The sequence below is a fragment of the Sparassis crispa genome (assembly GCF_003851025.1).
Source record: "Sparassis crispa DNA, contig_000007F, whole genome shotgun sequence".
Lineage (NCBI taxonomy): Eukaryota > Fungi > Basidiomycota > Agaricomycetes > Polyporales > Sparassidaceae > Sparassis > Sparassis crispa.
Window position 1 is genome coordinate 159,884 of NW_020939754.1, and position 17,799 is coordinate 177,682.

Below are 17,799 nucleotides of genomic sequence, written 5' to 3' on the forward strand. Positions count from 1 at the left end.
AAAGCAATCAGGGCAGACAGCGTGTCATATGAACTTATCATACAGCAGACGGGACGGCCTGGAAGAAGCTGAAGCACGCTGATGTTTTGATTCGTGTCATGCATTTACACCCTACGACACGACAAGTAGTTGCGATCAACAAGACCATCTATCGTCAGCACACTACCATCTCTTGATGTCGTGCATCGTCTTCTAAAATACATCGAAGAAGCTTAGTAATAGTATCGGAAGCTAGGGTGTCTAAAGATCAGGAAGAAGCTGATGAGCAGCAATACCAGCAGATGAACTGAACAAGACTTGCCTATCGCCCAGATCGCCCAAGTCTTCACCAATCAGGTCATGCTGTTGCCCGTGCCCGTGCTCGTAGACCTGAGCGTGCACCTGCCCCTTCTCGCTATTCTCGGCATTCACTTCCTCCGCCTTGTCCCTCCTCGCATTATCGGTTCGGTACGTCCACCACAAGCCAGTGCCAGCTACGAACGCAATCGCATAACACGCGAGGTTTATGGCATGTCCTTGCACATAGCGTGGTGCCCAGTTGGAGCGATAGATCTGGCCGGAAATTGTGCCACCGATGTTACCCATCGAGAAGACGATACCAGTGGCAGCCGCGCGCTTGTTAGGACCAGCAAAGTTGGCCGAGAGCCACGTCCAACAAGTTGAAATGGGTACGAACCTGAAGAACAGAATTAGGAACGTCGATGCTGAATGTCAGATGAAGATGAAATCATACATGAACATGACGAGGAAGAACATCACGTAGCGTACGACGAGGTTCTTCACGGCCATCAGGACAATGAGCGCGATCATCGTCACAGACACGCCGAATACGTAGTGCCAGTAGAATAACCCATACCGGTCCGATGTCCACCCAGCGATGAGAACGGCGATGAACCCGAGACCATACGGCGGGCAAGCCATCAACGTCGCGCGCGTACCCTTGTAACCGAGTCCAGTCACCACACTTGGCAAAGATAAAATTACGCTGTACACCGGAATATAGTTCACGAGGTAGACCAGTCCCCAGAGGTAGACACGCCAATCCGTGAACGCCGAGCGGATCTGTGCACTATGGAACGCAGCAGAGTCGTTGGCGGCCTGGGCACGATCCGCAGCGTTCGACAATAAAATGATGCGTCTCTCCGTGGGAGTGAGGAAAGACGCAGTCTCGGGATACGCGGACATGAAGATAAATGAGATAAGTCCGAAGCCGGCGGTAATCACGCCTTCGACGATGAAAATCCATCTGCAGAAGAAGTCAGCAGTCCATGCTATCAACTGATGAACGTCAGGACGTACCGCCAGCCCGCGATGCCGTGGGTACCATTCAACGCATGAATTGCCGTGGCCAGCAATCCTCCAAATGCACCTGTGAGCGAAACTGTCGAGTACAACACCCCAAAGCGTCGACCCTGCATCGGACGTGGGTACCAGCAACTAACTGTAAATATATACTCAGGATGACCGCAGCTAGGACGATGGAACGGTCGGTACTGACCCCAGTAAACGATACCAGGAAGGAAACCTGCTTCAACAAAGCCAAGGAAGAATCGCCCAGCCAAAAGGCCGCTTGAGCTCTGAACACATGAGAGTAGCGCACATGTAAGGCCCCAGAGAACCTATTACATAAGTGAGCACAGTTACCGTACATGAATACGGGGACATGCCGTCAGCGAGGGGATGTACCATCTCGGACTGATCCGCTTGAGAATAATTTGAGAAGGCGTTTCGAAGATAAAGTATCCGATGAAGAAGATGGATAGCGCCCAGTTGTATTCATTGCTGGTAAGATGTAATGCGGAAGATAAGCCTAGGACTTTTGCGTTTCCGATATTGGCCCTGCATGCAACAGCCTGAGTATGGCAACAGAACCAACAAAGGCGATAATCTCACCTGTCGATGTAGGATGCAAGATAAAGTAGTACGGCAATCGGCATTACATGTAAGTCGACCTTGCGCCACGTTTTCCTAACTAGCTCCGGATCGTACTGGTCCAGTGCTAGAGTGACATCCTCGGTTGATGACTTGATGGATGATGCCGCTGCAGATTTCTCAGACATTGGGACGAGAGGGAGACCCGGGGGGACGCGATAAAGAGTCGACGAGATAGCGAGCATATTCGTTGAATTTATGAGGAATCGAAGGCGTACAAAAAAACTGGATCTTAATCCAATTCGAAGATCTAGCAGACATGATGCAATTTGGGTATTGCACTGCGCACGCAATGTAACGGCAAAATGTTGCAATTCCATTCTACCGCACGTATCCTCACGTGATGCCTGGATATGGAAACCGTTTAAGTTCAACAATATATTTCACAAAGTGCAGAATGAGGTGGGCTCTACGGGGCCTCTTCATAAACATTGCTTACCTTAAGACTGGTTGGGAATGGGGATACGTCAGATTCAGTCATGTTCATCTTGATAAATCCGAATACGATTATACACTCACCGCCAAGAGCGCCACAGGGTGACAGTCAAAGTGCCACTAACGTGAAGATCATCGATCAGGGGTTTCTCACTTCCGTTTTGGGGTCTCACCTGTACCTGTCCGTGGATCTGGCATACTTCGTGCTGTCCGCTTCAGAAATCTTGCGATCGAGGCTCGTGCAATATCCCCAATAATGAGTGATATGCTGTACGGAGTAGACACCACTCGCATCAGCCTAGACGTGTGAATTTTACCCGTCGGGAAAAACGCACGAGTAAAATTTCTAGCATTTGGTAGTTTTGCCATCTCACCATCGTCAGATTCGCCACACGTAGTCTTGACGATTTTGAATTGAGAGGGACAACTAAAGAATCCCTGGATGTCGCCGAGACTCCCTGGTCGAGGCACGATTACATTTAATGCAATTACACGTCGTAGATGGCGCACCGACTTGGGCAAGATCCGTAATCAAACAAACGATGACCTACGTGATTAAGACATTGTGGTCTTAACGACTGATTCGCGGCGGGAGACTGAACTTCGCTCACAGGCGCAGATTGAATGCTTGAGACTGCAGGTCCCGTTTTCATCGGAAAACGGATAAGCATCAGGTCTGGTCGTCAACATATCGGAACTCACAAATACTCCCTAGTAGTGGAACCAATTGAGACCAGATACACTCCTAGAGTTGTAGGATGCTATGAGAAACCAAACAGTAATTGATCAGTTGTCCCTCGAATATCCACGCTGGTTGACGAAACTCCCGCTGTCGTTGTATTCGCTCAGTACCTGTCAATTGCAATGTTCCCCAATAAATGTTTTATCCCGATATGTGCTATGAATCAGTTATTTGAGAAAAGATTCTGCTTCGCACTAGTCCGTGACACATTGGGTGGATGTTGCGGCCTGGGCCAACTAAGTGAGAACTAGATCTCCAACCCCTAAGGTGCTCGAGCCAACGTTATCGGAATCGGCTGGGTATACGCAAACAGCTCGTTGCCGATCGGTGCTTGCTCACTGTAGCCCAAACGGAGAGAGACGTGTTCTTGCAGGGTGAGAGATCATCGAACTCAAAGTTCCGGAAGATAGGCTACAGGGACTGCATGTGGGGAAGCTCACAGGAATAGTGAGGACGCAGTATTCAAGGAGGTCAGCATTCCATCAAGCCGAGCTGAATACCGCTTGAAACGCGAAGACGCAGGAGTCAAACTCGAGGTGCAGTTAGGCGTTGAACACTACTAAGGGCCCGTTCGGCATCGAAACATTTGCGTCACGCAAACGCTTTTGCAACGCAAACACCCAGAAGCCGGAAATTCCCGAAAGTTCCGGCCAACCCGAGATTGTGACTGTCTGTGACTGATGGGTTGGGTTATCCCCTGCCGCCGAAATTCCCGCCTCACCGCCCTCAACGACGGCGACGAGCATCTGAGAGCGCTGTCATGTGGCACCCATCAGTACATAGAATACAGCAGCACAATTGAAAAAGGAATGTTGTATTCTACATATTCTATCATTGAATCAAAACATCTAAATCCACCTGCTCATCGGGGGCAACGACGAGCAAAGGCAGATGCACGACGAGCAGCGATTCCCTGTGTCGGTCAACACCGTTGCCCGGAAATGGGGCGTGACAGCGGCAAGATCGGCCCGTTATGTGCATCTGTTTGGACGGATGCGTGAAATGAACGCAAACGTTTGCGTGACGCTAGTCTCGGTTCCAGATGATCGTGCTGGGCCGGTCCTCGGCTCCGCCTCGGAGGCTGCCGAAAGCCAATATATCGGACATCGAAAAAACCATTGCAGCCTGCCCAGCAGAACGTCTGGTGACTTTCGGTACAGCGGGTGTAGATAACCTCGGTCCCGTGATCAAGTCGCGTCTCGTTGGCCGCTGCAACGCATCTGAGTTTCTGACAGTACTTCGTGATGCCCTCCTCAGCTACCGCTTTCTACTCTGACGATGAGTCCGACTATGAAGATGATGACTCTCTTGTCGAAAATGAAGATACTCGTGGCTATGATTCTCCAGGTGAAGGTCAAGAAAATTCCGCCGGCAGTGACGACCGCCAACGGACAGCTAGTTCGACGCCGCATCAAGAATGCACTCGCAAGCTTAAGGTTAACCTGAAGGCTAGTGGGGACATTGCTGAATGCGTGGTACGAGTTCTGGAGTTCATGGATTCTGAAGACATCAATCTCCCTCTCTTCCTCTGGGCTCTGAGTTGGAATCCAGCAATACCGGAATTGATCTCAAACGGCAAGGCGAGGTATGCGAGAACATCACTGATGGTTAGCGAGGAGCTCCCGATGATTCTTCGGCATTGGTACCGGCCGCCTAGGACTCACGGCACCGGTGTTCGCATCAAAGCGGGAGGCGCAGTATTCCAGGAGTTCGCACTGGAGATAGTCAATGAAAGAGTACAGTCAGACATGCGCACTGAAGCCAGTGATGCGCTCGCCTCAGGGAGAGCTGTCTGAATGCTCTCTGTTGGATATCAGATGGGAGGAGATGATCACGCAGGCGAAGGGTGCCGCACCGACTCTTAGCGGGTGCATACAGTATACTGACGGGCACGATCTTAGCTATACGCGCGATGCGACTTGGTCATGGGATCGAGGTTATTTACACCCGCTGTACCGAAGTTCACCAGACATTCTACCACGGAAGTTGCAATGGTTTTTTCGATCTCCGACATATTGGTTCTCGGTTACTTCCGTGGGTGAACGTCTGGAACTGAGACTAGCGTGACGCAAATGTTTGGATGCCGAACAGGCCATAAGACCCGCTGAGAACATGAAGGTGCCAGGCAGGGTGAAACCGTTACAGAGAGAAGGTTGATCGTGAATGCAGCAGAGGGGCACAAGACTGCAGATGTCCTCTTCTGAGTCGTCCAAGCTCAACGCTCAGCCTCAGAGGATGGGCAGACTCGGACACAGATATCCTCAGGCTGAGGAACGAAGAGAGGGCGCTCATTCCGCATTCAGCCCCGTCGCTTATGTAAGTAGTAAGGCACTCAATTGCAATACTATGCCCTACTGTCCCATCGGCACCCCCCTACAAGTCGGCACCCCAGCATACCTCCCCCGTTTCTGGTCCCCTTGCTTACCTTCTTCATCTATGTTTATACTGGTATATCTTAATCAATTGCAAACTTGAACGACGGCAGATGGCCTAGTATTGACCGAGTTCTGTTTTCGGCGAAAACTCATGTTTTATCACGCCGTGTCATGATGTTGTCACACTGACGTGCGAAATGGGTGACTGATGGGTGACATAACGTGTTACTGCCGACTTGAGGGGGGGTGCCGATGGGATGGTAGGGCATAGTATTGTGACCACGAATTGTCTCTTCAGAAGATGTCAAATACGTTCGTTGCCGCGCGAATTCGTCCTGCACAGTCTCTGTACTAGACTTCGCGGTATGGTGGGATCCAAGCGGATGTTACTACTCCACCCTTACATCTCACCACAAGGGACTCTGGAGCACATCCTCCCGATGCCTAAGTGGCATTATACTCTACTGGATAAGCCTACCCATCGTAGGGGGTGACACGGGTTAACCCGAATTATGACCGGGTGAAACCCGCAGGTAACACGACGTGGAGTCTGTGACCGTACCCGACCCGTACCCATTGATTTAAACGTGTTCGTCATCCTCATTGTAGCACCCGACTGTTCTGGCTTCCTGGATTTTTGCCATGTCCATGAAAAGCTGTGCTGTGGTATGCACCTATGGAGTATCAGCGATGCGATCAGGTGAATATTTTATTTTGAGATCTCACTAGTACTGAGTATTGATCGATTTCTTAGTCGCAATATCTGAGATACGGATATCCTTAGCCATGTACACTTCATTTGGGAGAAGGTGTTAACACACAGTGGCTCATATCCGTCAAATTTGAACATCCTTCAGTGAATTTCCCCTGTGGCAGTCGCGAATGGCGGAAAGAAGATATGCGGCAGAAGGTTGCCTCAAAAATCTCATTGCTGTGGACGGTGCGGCGAGGCTGAGTCGTAGTTCTTTGGGCGCATTCAGCGAATGAAACAATGGTAGCGACGCAGCTCGCCGTCCAGACGAAGAAAGGCTGATCGCCACCAAATTGACAGTCCACCGGCGCCTAATCCCGGAAACGTCATGCGCAAGCTGAATGAGCCGAACGGCGCCGAGAAGGACCCCGTGAACCGGAGGCCGCGACATGAAGGGCGGGGCGCGAGGGGTGCACGAGAGGGAGCGGCGAAAAGAGACCACGGCGGGAGGGCGCGCGGTGTGCACGTCGAATATATCTGCCCTTTTTCCGGGCAAGGGAGGGCCAGGAAGGAGGGGCACGTCCAGTAGGGAGGGTCGGGGAGAACAAGACAAGCGCCCTGGCATCGTGGCATCGCCCAAAGGGGGAGGCCCTGCAAGCGCCCCGCTGGACTGTAAACGCGCCCGCCAGGACTGTAAATCTGGCGACCCGAAGCAAGCTGGGCTGGGGGCTGAATCTCGCGGGGAACTGCACTGTGGCCCCCCACGAACGCGCGACTGACCGACAGATTTACAGTCCACAAATTTACATCCCCTCGGCGAGCTCCCCTGCATCAACTCCCGGCGCTACCTCCTGCCAGCGGTGCCGCCGTCCCCTCACCGTCTCCTGCAGGCTGGACTCTCTATGCATTGCCCTACGCAGCAATGATGCCGCGTACCCATCTATTTTTACTCGTCTTTCGCGTGCTCATCGACGAGGCTCCCGCCGCCCTGCCCAGTCTTGAGCGCCGCCCCGCGCGGCACGCTGTCACCTCAACCGGGTCCTCGACCTGTCCTCACCGTGCTGATGCACCTGCCTCTGACAACGACTTGAGTCTCGTGGGAACGTGCTCAACATGGGCATGAATGGCCTTTGGGAGGTACGTCCATCGCTGTACCTTGGTAGCAATGCGATCTCACGCATGCATCCATGTTGCCCAGCTTCTGAAGACCGCTCGAGAGGAAACATCCCTCAAGCTGCTCACCTTGCGTGACGGATTCGAAGGCCGTCCTGGCGAGCGGCTGTATCGGCTTGGTATTGACACAAGGTATGTCCCTCCCCGCGCTCAAATGTGAGTGGGTATCTCACGCGAGGTCGCCGGTAGCATCTGGTTCCATCAACTTCAGGAACGGTTCGCGGCCGGGCACGCCAACTCGGGTGAAAACCCGGAGTTGCGCAGCCTGTTCCACCGCCTCGCAAGACTGCTCAAGCTACCCGTGCGCCCTCTTTTTGTCTTCGATGGACCAGGCCGGCCTGCACACAAATGCTCCTGCAAGGTCATCGGGACGCACTGGATGGTCGGAAACACACAGAAGCTCCTCGACGCATTTGGGTACGAGTGGCGCGTGGTATGTATTTTGTGCTCTTCGCACTGGCACTACTGACCCTCGCACTGTTTTCTGCCCAGGCCCCTGGTGAAGCTGAGGCCGAGCTGGCTAAGCTGAACCAGCTCGGCATTGCCGACGCCGTTCTGACGGACGACAGTGACGCGCTCATTTTTGGCGCCCGCACCGTGATCAGAAAGTGAGTCTCGCCTTCCCACCTGTGGCCGATTTTACCCTAATCGGTCCCTCTTCCAGTTACAAAGCGGACGCGGAGGATGAGGTGCATGCCTTTCGGCAATGCACTATCAATGCACACAGCGCGATTTCGCTCTCGTGCGGCAGCCTGGTCCTTGTCGCACTTCTCTGCGGAGGCGACTATGATGAGGTGAGTATGGCGATGCTCATGTGTTTCGCCTTACATCTGACCATCCACACTCTCTGCGTGTCCATTTAGAATGGCTTGTGTCGATGCAGGCCTCAGACCGCCCTCGCAATCACGCGCTATGGACTTGGCGAGTCGCTCTGTGATGCTGCCGTGGTGCTCGGCAACAATGAGACCGAACTGTCTGCATTCCTGTCTGGTTGGCGTGACAGGCTGCGGTCCATCCTTAGCACTGATCCCGACAATCACCTTGGCCACCGTCACATCGTGCTGTCAAACTCAGTCCCTGACTCGTTTCCTGATGTCGCTGTGCTCCGAGCATACCTCAGCCCCTCAACATCAGCAAATATCCCGCACCTCCCAGCTCATCCCCTGCCTGTTGACCTGGCAAAGCTCGGCACCTTCTGCGAGCTGCACTTTGGCTGGGGAACAAAGTCGGGGATCGTCAAGCATGTCCGCGAGTGGCTGTGGCCTGGTATGGCCCTCAAACTCCTTGTCGCTGAAGCAGTCGCCTATGACCGGCGGCACCAGAAACAGGTGAGCGGGAGTCTATAAGAGTGGACATTTTCTGACGCCTCCTCTACATAGGGTGCACACTCCACTCTCGCAGCACCACCGTTGGAGGTCTGGCTGCAACCTGATCACTCCATGGACCAGGATAATGTCCGTGTGATAGCAATCGATCGCAGTTCTGCTGACATTGCCATCTCCAACCTCTTTGGTGTACGACTGTCTCCTCACCCGTCGGGCACGCAACAACCGAACTACAGTGCGAGGCCTCTGAAGCTCTGGGTTCCTTTGACAATAGTTCATCATGCGCGTGCCTGTTCCTGTGGCGTAGACCCATCAACATTCTCTGATGTCATCAACCTGACTGCCAGTGACGATGATGATGATGATGTGGAGCAGCAGGAAGTCATCTCTCTGATAACGGATGACCCAGTTGTTATTGATCTCACCATTGATGATAATTGATGCTTCTTCTTCCCACTGTACTAGTATCTGCATGGTGATTGATTATGTATTATAGCTGAAAGCTTTCGTATTGTACAGTTATGCCAGTTGGGCCAGAACAAATAAAATAAAATATCTCTTTTCCTTTTGAATGCACAAACACAGCTGCATGTCTGTTGGCACCCTTGACTGCACTGTGTTAAGCGCACGGACAGGTGCAACCACAGGCTGTGCAAGGATCGCTCTCCGCACGTTTTGGATTGAAATAGTCTTGACGCTCGAGCATCGGAGTGTCAGTCCAAGACAGGAGGTATTTGAATATTGTTCCCGGGTTGTCAAAGTCTTCTGCCCATCCGCCCCAGGTGCAGATGTGCCGCAGCGGCCAGCGGAGCACCATTGCAAGATACTGGCAACCACCACGGCGAAATGAATGTGTGCCGTATGGTCGAGGATCAACCTTGATGTCACAGAGGTTGTTGCGGAAGCACTCGAGGAAGGCGTCATTTGACTAAGATAAATGCCATACCAGTAAGTCTGCCCAACATGATTGAAGATGGAAACACTGACCATTGCATCACCTGCATTGACACCCACCCCATCCTGCCCAATGCACTTGCGGAAGACATAACCCTGTGGCTCAATGCCTAGTTCCCTACATATCACCCACCACTGTGTGAATGCTTGCACTGGACACATCCAGGGCCATGTTGTGTCTGGATACAAATAGAAGGGTGCGATGCCTGATTACTACTATCAAACCACATCAAACAGTGCAGAACACAAGTAAGCTGCTCACCTCCATTTTGAGCTGTCTTGCGAAAGGGAAGGTCAAGATGCACACGAGAGGTGCCGTCACACGTCTCAAGATGTACATCACTCCACATGATCCTGAGTGCCTCATCATACTGCAGAAGACACAGCATGGAGACAACATAGAGAAGGTGCAGCATTTGCCTCACCCTCCATCCAGCCCACTGCTTGGGTTGCTCCGCCTTTCATTTTCGGCTCACAGGTGCATACTGCTCTTGTGGGAACTCAATATTGAAGGCCCACAGCATCCTCATCATCTCTTGGTCAATAGCACGTGCGCTCGTCACAATCTCCCCTCCACGAATCTGTGTATAGCTATGGTCTCAGCACTGGGTACATGTTGACGTGGAGTACACACCTTACGCCGTCGCAGACTGACCATGTACTGCGAGACGGTCACAAACAGCGATGGATTCCCAATGTACTCTCCCAGCTTGAGTGGATTCTCAATCCACTGCTGAGTACCCAGCCCATAATGGCATCCGAACTTATGACTGATGGCAGCACGCATCTTCTGAGCAGTTCCATAGGTAACATGGGCAATGGACGGGTCCTTCGGTTTTCCAGTGCGCACATCCAACTCGTCTGCCCTGAAATTGTTGGCAATGATCTTGGTCCCTTCAATGCTCAGTGGATGAGTGTAGTTCACTTACTTATTCATGATCCAGATAGCAATCCACGTTGGAAAATCACTCGGAATGTTCGGGTACAGATTGTCAACATCTTCGGGCTCCTCAACATACCCAAGTTCAGCACAGAACTCGGTGAACTGTGTCCAATTTCTGCAGAGGAAATATGAGTCCAGGATCTTGATCTTCAAGTCACATGAGACTCACCTTTGGTACTCGTTCTGCATGTTTTCCACAATAACATGAGCAGAAGCCTTTTTCAGATTCTCAACGAGATTCTCCTTGCTAGCAGATAGCTTCTGTTTCTTGTGAACAGGATCGGGCTCTCGCAGATAATGAGAGTCAGCATCCAGACGATTGTCAACATCCATAGCTTGCTCCATGGACTCTTGCTCCTCAATCTGCTCATCAACTACTTCTTGGAAGCAGACCATCTGAGCCTCCAGTAGGCATGCTGCAGCACCAGGCAGCTGCTGAAGATGCTGTGGATCCATGAGGTGAGGGATGAACTGCTGCCGTCAGATGTAAGATAGTTATGAGTTGTATGTAGCCGAACAAGGTGGGTCGGCTCTGACAGCGCAGACCGATCACCATACATATGATCGACTGCACGCACATGGATCAGTTTCGTTCCATGGCTCGTACCACTCTACAATATGGCTCCCCATACTAATAAAAATTCTTCCGCTCATTCTCATGAATCAGAACCTGAGACCGAGATTTTGAAGCTGCCGCTGCCTGGGCAGACTCTCCGAGAAGGAGACCATCAACTCCAGCTGACCGAGGTCACTATGTGAGTACATGACGGAATCAACAAATTTCCGAGAGATTTAGCAGCTATAAATACCCACCAGCACCGGTAACACACCTACCAACAAGATTTTGAAACAGCATCTTGCACAGTATGGGCTGCCAGTGAGCGGGAACAGAAGAGTGCTTCGAACCCGTCTCCGAGACTTCGCCAATGATCCCGAGCAATGGGCGGGGTGAGTCCTGAATCTCAATCTGCAGCACTGTCTATGTGACTGATCTTTTCGCGCAGGTTGTTTCAGGCAAGTCGGAAGCGCAAGAGGGGCGACTACACAGGCTCCCGAGCGAACAAACACTCCTCGAAGCGGATCGTGACCCTCTTCGGAGAGAGGGAACCTGTCGTGGAGTATCCGTGTAAGAGGAGTGGAGATCTATGCGTACCTCAGCCTTTGCAGCACTCTGTTGTTGCGCATAACGACACTTGGGTACGTTGCAGACTTTCGGCTCGTGATGATGCACTAACGCCGCAATCTTGCAGTCTGATGCTGTGCTTGGGGACACTGCCACTGGCAGAAGACAAGAATGAGAGCGTGCCGCAACCCCTAGTCTAGATTCCGCACGACCGGTTGCACCGTCAGCCAGGGAGGGCTCAACTGTTGCAAGAAATAACGAGAGCCCACAGGATGCTGATGACGTCGAGATAGAGGGCATAGAGGGCATAGAACAGGAGCACCAGGTAGGTTCTCCCTTCGAAATCATGTTACTGTACCGCTGTGCTGAACCCAAGTTGCCAATTGTGTGCAGCTGGTTCCTATCACACAGGTCCGGCGTGAGTTTCACCGGTTCGAGCGATCCATGTTGGGCAAAATTGCGAACGTGATCGGTACAAGGATCCCCCCTGCTCCGCCGCATGTGCAGACTCTTCCTGTCTGCCATGCTCCCATTCTCGTCCCTTCCAGACCAGTCATTAACATTCAGCAGCCGACAATTCCACGGAATCCAAGTTCTGCGCCCCTTTATGCCTCCAATCTTACTTCGATTGTGCACGTTACCATGCACACCGACATCTGCTGTCAAAACCCTTCCCGAACATGCGGGTCACAGATATTCTTGGCACTGCAAACGGCATCAAGGCATTAGCTAAGTTTATTTCCTGCACTGGTGCTTTCACAAAGACTGGTGATTTTCTCGCACAGCCACAGAATGACGAACAGCAAGACTAGTGCCCCACGACCCGCTGCAGCTCGGAAAACAGACAGCGTCCACGTCCCGTCCGACAGAGTATGAACTGCCTCAAACGACGGGCAAGCCATATGGCAAACAAAGCACAATGAATGCACGCACGAACTTGCAGGGTAGCAGGATTCAAGATGAGCAGAGTACGATGACGAGGCGTTCTTTCGTTTTCTTTTTTATTGCTATACATATACTTCCCACTATGCTATCCTCTTATGACTACATCTAGATTACTCACGCGGACACATCCCTTTGACATTACAACCTCCCCACCACCGACCAACGCAGTACTCATAAGACACCGCTGCTTTATGGCAGCACAGACCACATCCTTCCTAGACAGAACCCTTACCAGTGCGTATTTTTGTATATGTTTGTGACTGTTCCTCGGTGCACTTGCTCGCCTACTTGCAGTATAAATACACAGATTTCATCATCATCCACGGAATCCAAGTTCTGCGCCCCTTTATGCCTCCAATCTTACTCCTCTGCCGGCTCCCTCCGCGACTCCTCAAGCCACACTTCCTCAGAATCGCAAGGTTGTCAATCTTGGTGGCGAAGACTTCGCATTCGACAAGACTCAAGTGCCGGATCCGCCCAGTATCCACTTCTCCGACGACATTCCGAGGCTCTTCCGAGAGTGGCACTCCTCCACCGTGCTCCGAATTCCCATCAACACCGGACGCGGTATCCCCATCAAGTACTAGGACCTCTTCTACAAGAAGAAGAGCAGTGTGCCTGGCAAGGAGAAGGCATGGGGCCAAGTGAGGATGGAATGGGGGAACTGGAAGGTATGTTGCATTCCCACTTATCCCTCTCCCTCCACTGACCCCTTTCAGAAGTTTATTGTCGAGGAGCGTGACGAGCTCGGCTCCGACGACGCATTCTGGGAGGTCTACAGCAACGAGAATGGAGAGCGGCTGCGCTATCAGCAAATCCTCGACAAGCTCAAGGCAAGACGGGCGGATCAGAGTGCTTGCGATGCCGCCGCCGCTCACTCGTATTTCGATGGGAATCTTGAACGAGCGGATGCGAATGGTGCATTCCGATACCACAAGCGTGGCGTGTGGTACACGCACTCGAAGGACACTGACATCGCGAAGCATTGGAGGTCTCTCCTGAAGAACAGCCTGGAGATCGCGCACAGCTGGGCATCGATGCAGGTCATGTCGGTGCCCTCTGCAAGCAGCAGCGTGAACATGGGCGCGAACGCGCGCGCCGCCGCCTGAGTGGTCGGTTGCGGCGGCGGCTTTCCGACTCCCACTCACCGTCATTTCATGACACGATGTCACGCGCTGTTCGTCTCTCGTACAGCGGCTCTCCACTCCTTTCCACCGCGGAAATGTTTCCTACTAGCTTATGATCCCGTGAGTTTATTTCGTACCTAGTCTACTCACCGGAGATGGGGACTAATATCTAAGTTCCTTACATTGTGGGAACATCCGGCCTAACATTGTACATGTATGACGGCCCGTATGTAGCTCCGACGGTCGAAAATATGTTTACAATGTAAGGCCTGATGTCTGGGCATGCGATACCCAAATCACACATTGATAATGTGTGATATTGCGACATATACAATGTTCGCAAATGGCTATGTTACCATATAACATTCGTCCGAAAATTTTAGGTCTCGTTCGGCATGTCCGGTGGGAAGAAATTCTGATCGACATTATACCTTTCAGGGCAGACAACAGATTAAATATCGAACTAGTATAAGGGCGACACAAAGTTACAATGTATGATCATTTGACATTTGACATTAGAGTCTATATATGAGGTGAGATGTCAGGGCCTCACACCCTCGACCTAATATTCAAACTGTAAGGAGGTCGGACACCCATAGCGCCGCTAAGCGGCTTGACGAGTGGCACACTCAATGGCCGCTTAGTGGTCATTGGATCGCCAAGTGTACCGCTCAGCGGCTTTTCAACTGGTCGTGGGAGATCGCACAAGCACAAGCACAAGTTCGATCAAAGGAAGTACATTAACTGTATATAATGAGAAAGTGGCAAACGACAGGACATCGACAAACAGCGCAGGATGCAACGACGAGGGGCAAGGGACAGGAACAGCACGTAAAATTACGAGGAAACCACTTATTTGCACACAAGCTGGGCCAAGTCATCCCTATCCACCCTAAGCGTCCTGCCGCCTTCTTCCAGTACTAGAACAAGCGGGTCTGCCACGCCCTGCATCGTTTTGCCGTACGCTCCGAAGTTGGGGCCACGCTTACACATGATCGCATAATCGCCAGGGCCTGGTCGCAATATGGCGAGGTCTTGGAGAGAGACATCGGCATATTCCAGCTTTCGCGTCCGGTATTCGCATCGCACCTTGCCGTCCACTGGGGAGGCTCCCTTCACCGTGGTCATCAGCTTGTCTCGGAGTTGACCGGCTGTGCACATGAACTTGAAGTGATAAGTATGGAACGCAGGTGCCACAGCTGCATCTAGCATCCATCCATTGGGTCCTGATGTGAATTCAGTGGACATTTTGTGTTGATGATGAGGCTACGCACCATTAGGTTCGACTGAAGACATCGATCCATCAGGTCCTAATGTGGATTCAGCGGACGCTCGGTAGTGGTGGCGCGGTTACGCACCATCAAGTTCCACCGAATATGCCCACACCGAATCTGTGTCGTGTGACGCGGGTTCTAATTCGTGGCCCAATGGGGTCCGAGGCCGCTCAGGGAGCGGACCATGCTCTGCCGTGTCGATGTTGCCCCTGCAATGAGGCAGTTAGATATGACCAGAACTACAAGTAATGAATCTTACCTTTCTTCTGACCGGAATGCGATCTCGGGCTTTCGGAACAAGAGGACGCCCCTCGAGGTTAAAAGCTTGGCTTCAAGCTCAACCTCGTAATCGCCGTGGTACGTGACGTTTACGTTTCGCAATGTGCCCACAAATCCCTTCAAAGGGCCTTTGTTGACACGCACTGCTCACCCGATGTCGGGATTCCGTCGGTCAGGATGCTTGAGGGCAAGCTCCATCTCCACCTCTTCCTCCGTTTGCGTCTCAGAGCGTGAGGGGCGCTGCTCTCCCGGCCTTGATACTATCACCGACGGCTGTATCGAGGTCCATTCCGCCTCGGACTCTGTGAGTAAGAGATCCCAGGGTAACACATGATGCTATATTGAGTTTTGAGCATCGATAACGTCGCAGGTGGTGGGACATACCTCAGAGGTTTCCAACACAGAAGAAGTATGAAAGACTCCCATTATTGGGTTTCTAGTTCGCTGAGAAAAGTTCAGTACTTGGAAGCATCGTCGTACGTAGAACATACATGCTGAGGAAAGTTCCGCTATTAAGGATTGCAATTGCATGAGAAGTGCACAACGTACCTCGACTTTGTTCGCGTGAACAATCGTGACATCGAAATCATCCACGGCAATCACTTGCCCTTCCAAGCCCGCATGGAGGCCCGTCTTAACTTTGACTGCATCGCCAACTGCCCAAAGGGGGTGTAACTGAGTTACAGGTAGCACGAGCGACGAAAGTTCGTCATCCAACTTCTCGTGGTAGAGATTGGTTAGCGTAGCCTGTCCGTTAATGACTGAATGCACGACACCGATGAGGCAGCATTGCTCGCCCTGTATAACGATCACACGTGTGCCTGCAGCCGGTTCGAAGTCAACACAGAATAGAATGAGCTTCGCTATCGCTGTCTTTGGCATGAATTTCGCCGCATTAAAGATGAATACGTCATTTCGAGTCGCGTGGACGTCGAAAGTCACCCGGTCCAAAGTGAGTTCGAGCTGCAGGAGGCCGCCTTTGAACTTCTTGCCCTTGAGAATATGTATCAGCCGATCACCTTCGCTTTCTGTCACAGCCTCTCTGAACAACTCCTTCAGTAATGCTGGCGGCATCGGTTGCTGAGAAGTTCTTCTGTGCTGCCGCTTTTTTGTAGTAGGCAAGCGCAGAACCACCCAGACGCGGAGGAGAGAGTCCTCTCGCGACTCCACAAAGGCCACATCGTGCTTATATGTACCACGCGAGATGCACACCCAAGGAGAGAGGAAACCATTTTCCATGGCTTGAAGGTGGATTTCATCGGGGGCAAGAGAGACGACTGCCCCACCCGACTGCGAGGCCCGCTGTGCACGTCTAGCCGCCATGTCTCTCTCCGTAATAGACCGGGCCATGGCTTCTGCATCAGCAGCATCGTCGCCGACACATGCATTATCAAGACGCGCCCGAGCTTGTTGAGTGCATTGGACGTCGGCGAGCAACTCGGCTGGAAACAAGCTGTAAGATATATCCAATAATGCAGCTGAGACACTTACCCAGTTCCTCCTCCTCTTCTTCTTCTTCCTCCTCCTCCTCCTCCTCGTCGTTGTCGACGATAGCCTCGATATCCAAGTATGGGTTCTTGGCATTCCATGCATGAGGATTGAAAATGTAAGAACCGACTGCAGTACTTACCGCTTTCCACGCACACTTTGAAGACATGGCAGCGTCAGTGGTACCGAGAGGTCGGGATAGTGTCCATTAGATTTGAGCAATCGTATCTTATGAGACGTCGCTTGGAGTACACGAGGCTTCGACCACGAGGCGTTCATCACCAATCAGCCCACATGTACAATTACTTCCGAGTAACACGCGCAATGTCCTTCAACGTCGCACTGCTGGTGATGAGGTGTCACCGAGAAGATTTCCGACGTAGCGGCTGCTCCTGCAGTTGTGCGTGAGCATGCACAAGCGCCGCATTCTCCTATACATTGAGAAACATGTCAGTATAGCTACACCGCCCTTCGTCCATATCGTGCACATACATTATTGTCAGCCTGTCAGCCTATCAACCTCAGCGTGTACAATCAACCTGGCGCGATCTGGCTGTAACCGCATGGGTGCGTTAATGTCAAGGGTCTTCAGAAATTCTTACGCGTAAGGTAATCAATAACCAAATCGGCTGCAATTCGATTGTATCCCACTCTGGTATGCAACCGGCGCAAAAGGGCGATAAAACAAACCGTCCGGCAGCTTGGCTATCTATACTATAGCTAAAGATAACGAGGACCCCACAAGAATAAATAACAATGAAACTACAAAAGAGAGCGAACTACACTACAACGTTACTAAAGGCTCCAGGCCACATAGTGAATGACAAGCGCTACGGCCGAGAGATGGTGGTGGAACGAGAACAAGAGGAAAGAAACGCCCATTCCACCTCCAGTGGAGTTTTGACGCATCCCGTCACTTTGTCCCGCGCAAATAAGGCAGCCACACATCACGGGCCACTTGTCACGAGCCGCTTGTCACGAGCCGCTTCTCAG

General features: G+C 51.9%; 8 protein-coding genes across 8 annotated transcripts; 4 read left to right on the plus strand and 4 right to left on the minus strand.

Moving 5' to 3' along the window:
* Positions 1–212: 212 nt before the first annotated feature.
* On the minus strand, positions 213–2,720 carry SCP_0800460 (Uncharacterized transporter; the record flags this gene model as incomplete). The annotated part of the gene is made up of 11 exons (XM_027760641.1): positions 213–240; positions 302–676; positions 734–1,246; positions 1,300–1,441; positions 1,499–1,619; positions 1,668–1,839; positions 1,894–2,279; positions 2,372–2,378; positions 2,452–2,487; positions 2,541–2,635; positions 2,703–2,720. The coding sequence occupies 11 exons, from the start codon at positions 2,718–2,720 to the stop codon at positions 213–215; spliced, it is 1,893 nt and encodes a 630-aa protein (XP_027616442.1).
* A 1,633-nt stretch (positions 2,721–4,353) lies between these two features.
* SCP_0800470 (hypothetical protein) lies at positions 4,354–4,905 on the plus strand (the record flags this gene model as incomplete). Its single annotated transcript, XM_027760642.1, has 1 exon — positions 4,354–4,905. One exon carries the CDS (start codon positions 4,354–4,356, stop codon positions 4,903–4,905), a length of 552 nt encoding a protein of 183 aa, XP_027616443.1.
* Positions 4,906–7,288: 2,383 nt separating this feature from the next.
* On the plus strand, positions 7,289–9,114 carry SCP_0800480 (Flap endonuclease GEN 1; the record flags this gene model as incomplete). Its single annotated transcript, XM_027760643.1, has 8 exons — positions 7,289–7,312; positions 7,374–7,480; positions 7,538–7,781; positions 7,841–7,956; positions 8,013–8,142; positions 8,212–8,676; positions 8,728–8,908; positions 8,981–9,114. 8 exons carry the CDS (start codon positions 7,289–7,291, stop codon positions 9,112–9,114), a joined length of 1,401 nt encoding a protein of 466 aa, XP_027616444.1.
* A 974-nt stretch (positions 9,115–10,088) lies between these two features.
* SCP_0800490 (hypothetical protein) lies at positions 10,089–11,026 on the minus strand (the record flags this gene model as incomplete). The annotated part of the gene is made up of 4 exons (XM_027760644.1): positions 10,089–10,208; positions 10,262–10,493; positions 10,557–10,685; positions 10,740–11,026. 4 exons carry the CDS (start codon positions 11,024–11,026, stop codon positions 10,089–10,091), a joined length of 768 nt encoding a protein of 255 aa, XP_027616445.1.
* A 162-nt stretch (positions 11,027–11,188) lies between these two features.
* Positions 11,189–11,868, plus strand: SCP_0800500 (hypothetical protein; the record flags this gene model as incomplete). Its single annotated transcript, XM_027760645.1, has 4 exons — positions 11,189–11,325; positions 11,387–11,518; positions 11,575–11,767; positions 11,821–11,868. The coding sequence occupies 4 exons, from the start codon at positions 11,189–11,191 to the stop codon at positions 11,866–11,868; spliced, it is 510 nt and encodes a 169-aa protein (XP_027616446.1).
* A 1,420-nt stretch (positions 11,869–13,288) lies between these two features.
* On the plus strand, positions 13,289–13,747 carry SCP_0800510 (hypothetical protein; the record flags this gene model as incomplete). The annotated part of the gene is made up of 2 exons (XM_027760646.1): positions 13,289–13,309; positions 13,361–13,747. 2 exons carry the CDS (start codon positions 13,289–13,291, stop codon positions 13,745–13,747), a joined length of 408 nt encoding a protein of 135 aa, XP_027616447.1.
* An 870-nt stretch (positions 13,748–14,617) lies between these two features.
* On the minus strand, positions 14,618–15,744 carry SCP_0800520 (hypothetical protein; the record flags this gene model as incomplete). Its single annotated transcript, XM_027760647.1, has 6 exons — positions 14,618–14,991; positions 15,040–15,075; positions 15,124–15,248; positions 15,299–15,349; positions 15,470–15,654; positions 15,703–15,744. 6 exons carry the CDS (start codon positions 15,742–15,744, stop codon positions 14,618–14,620), a joined length of 813 nt encoding a protein of 270 aa, XP_027616448.1.
* A 29-nt stretch (positions 15,745–15,773) lies between these two features.
* Positions 15,774–16,975, minus strand: SCP_0800530 (hypothetical protein; the record flags this gene model as incomplete). Its single annotated transcript, XM_027760648.1, has 4 exons — positions 15,774–15,812; positions 15,868–16,760; positions 16,810–16,894; positions 16,949–16,975. 4 exons carry the CDS (start codon positions 16,973–16,975, stop codon positions 15,774–15,776), a joined length of 1,044 nt encoding a protein of 347 aa, XP_027616449.1.
* Between the last annotated feature and the right edge of the window lie 824 nt (positions 16,976–17,799).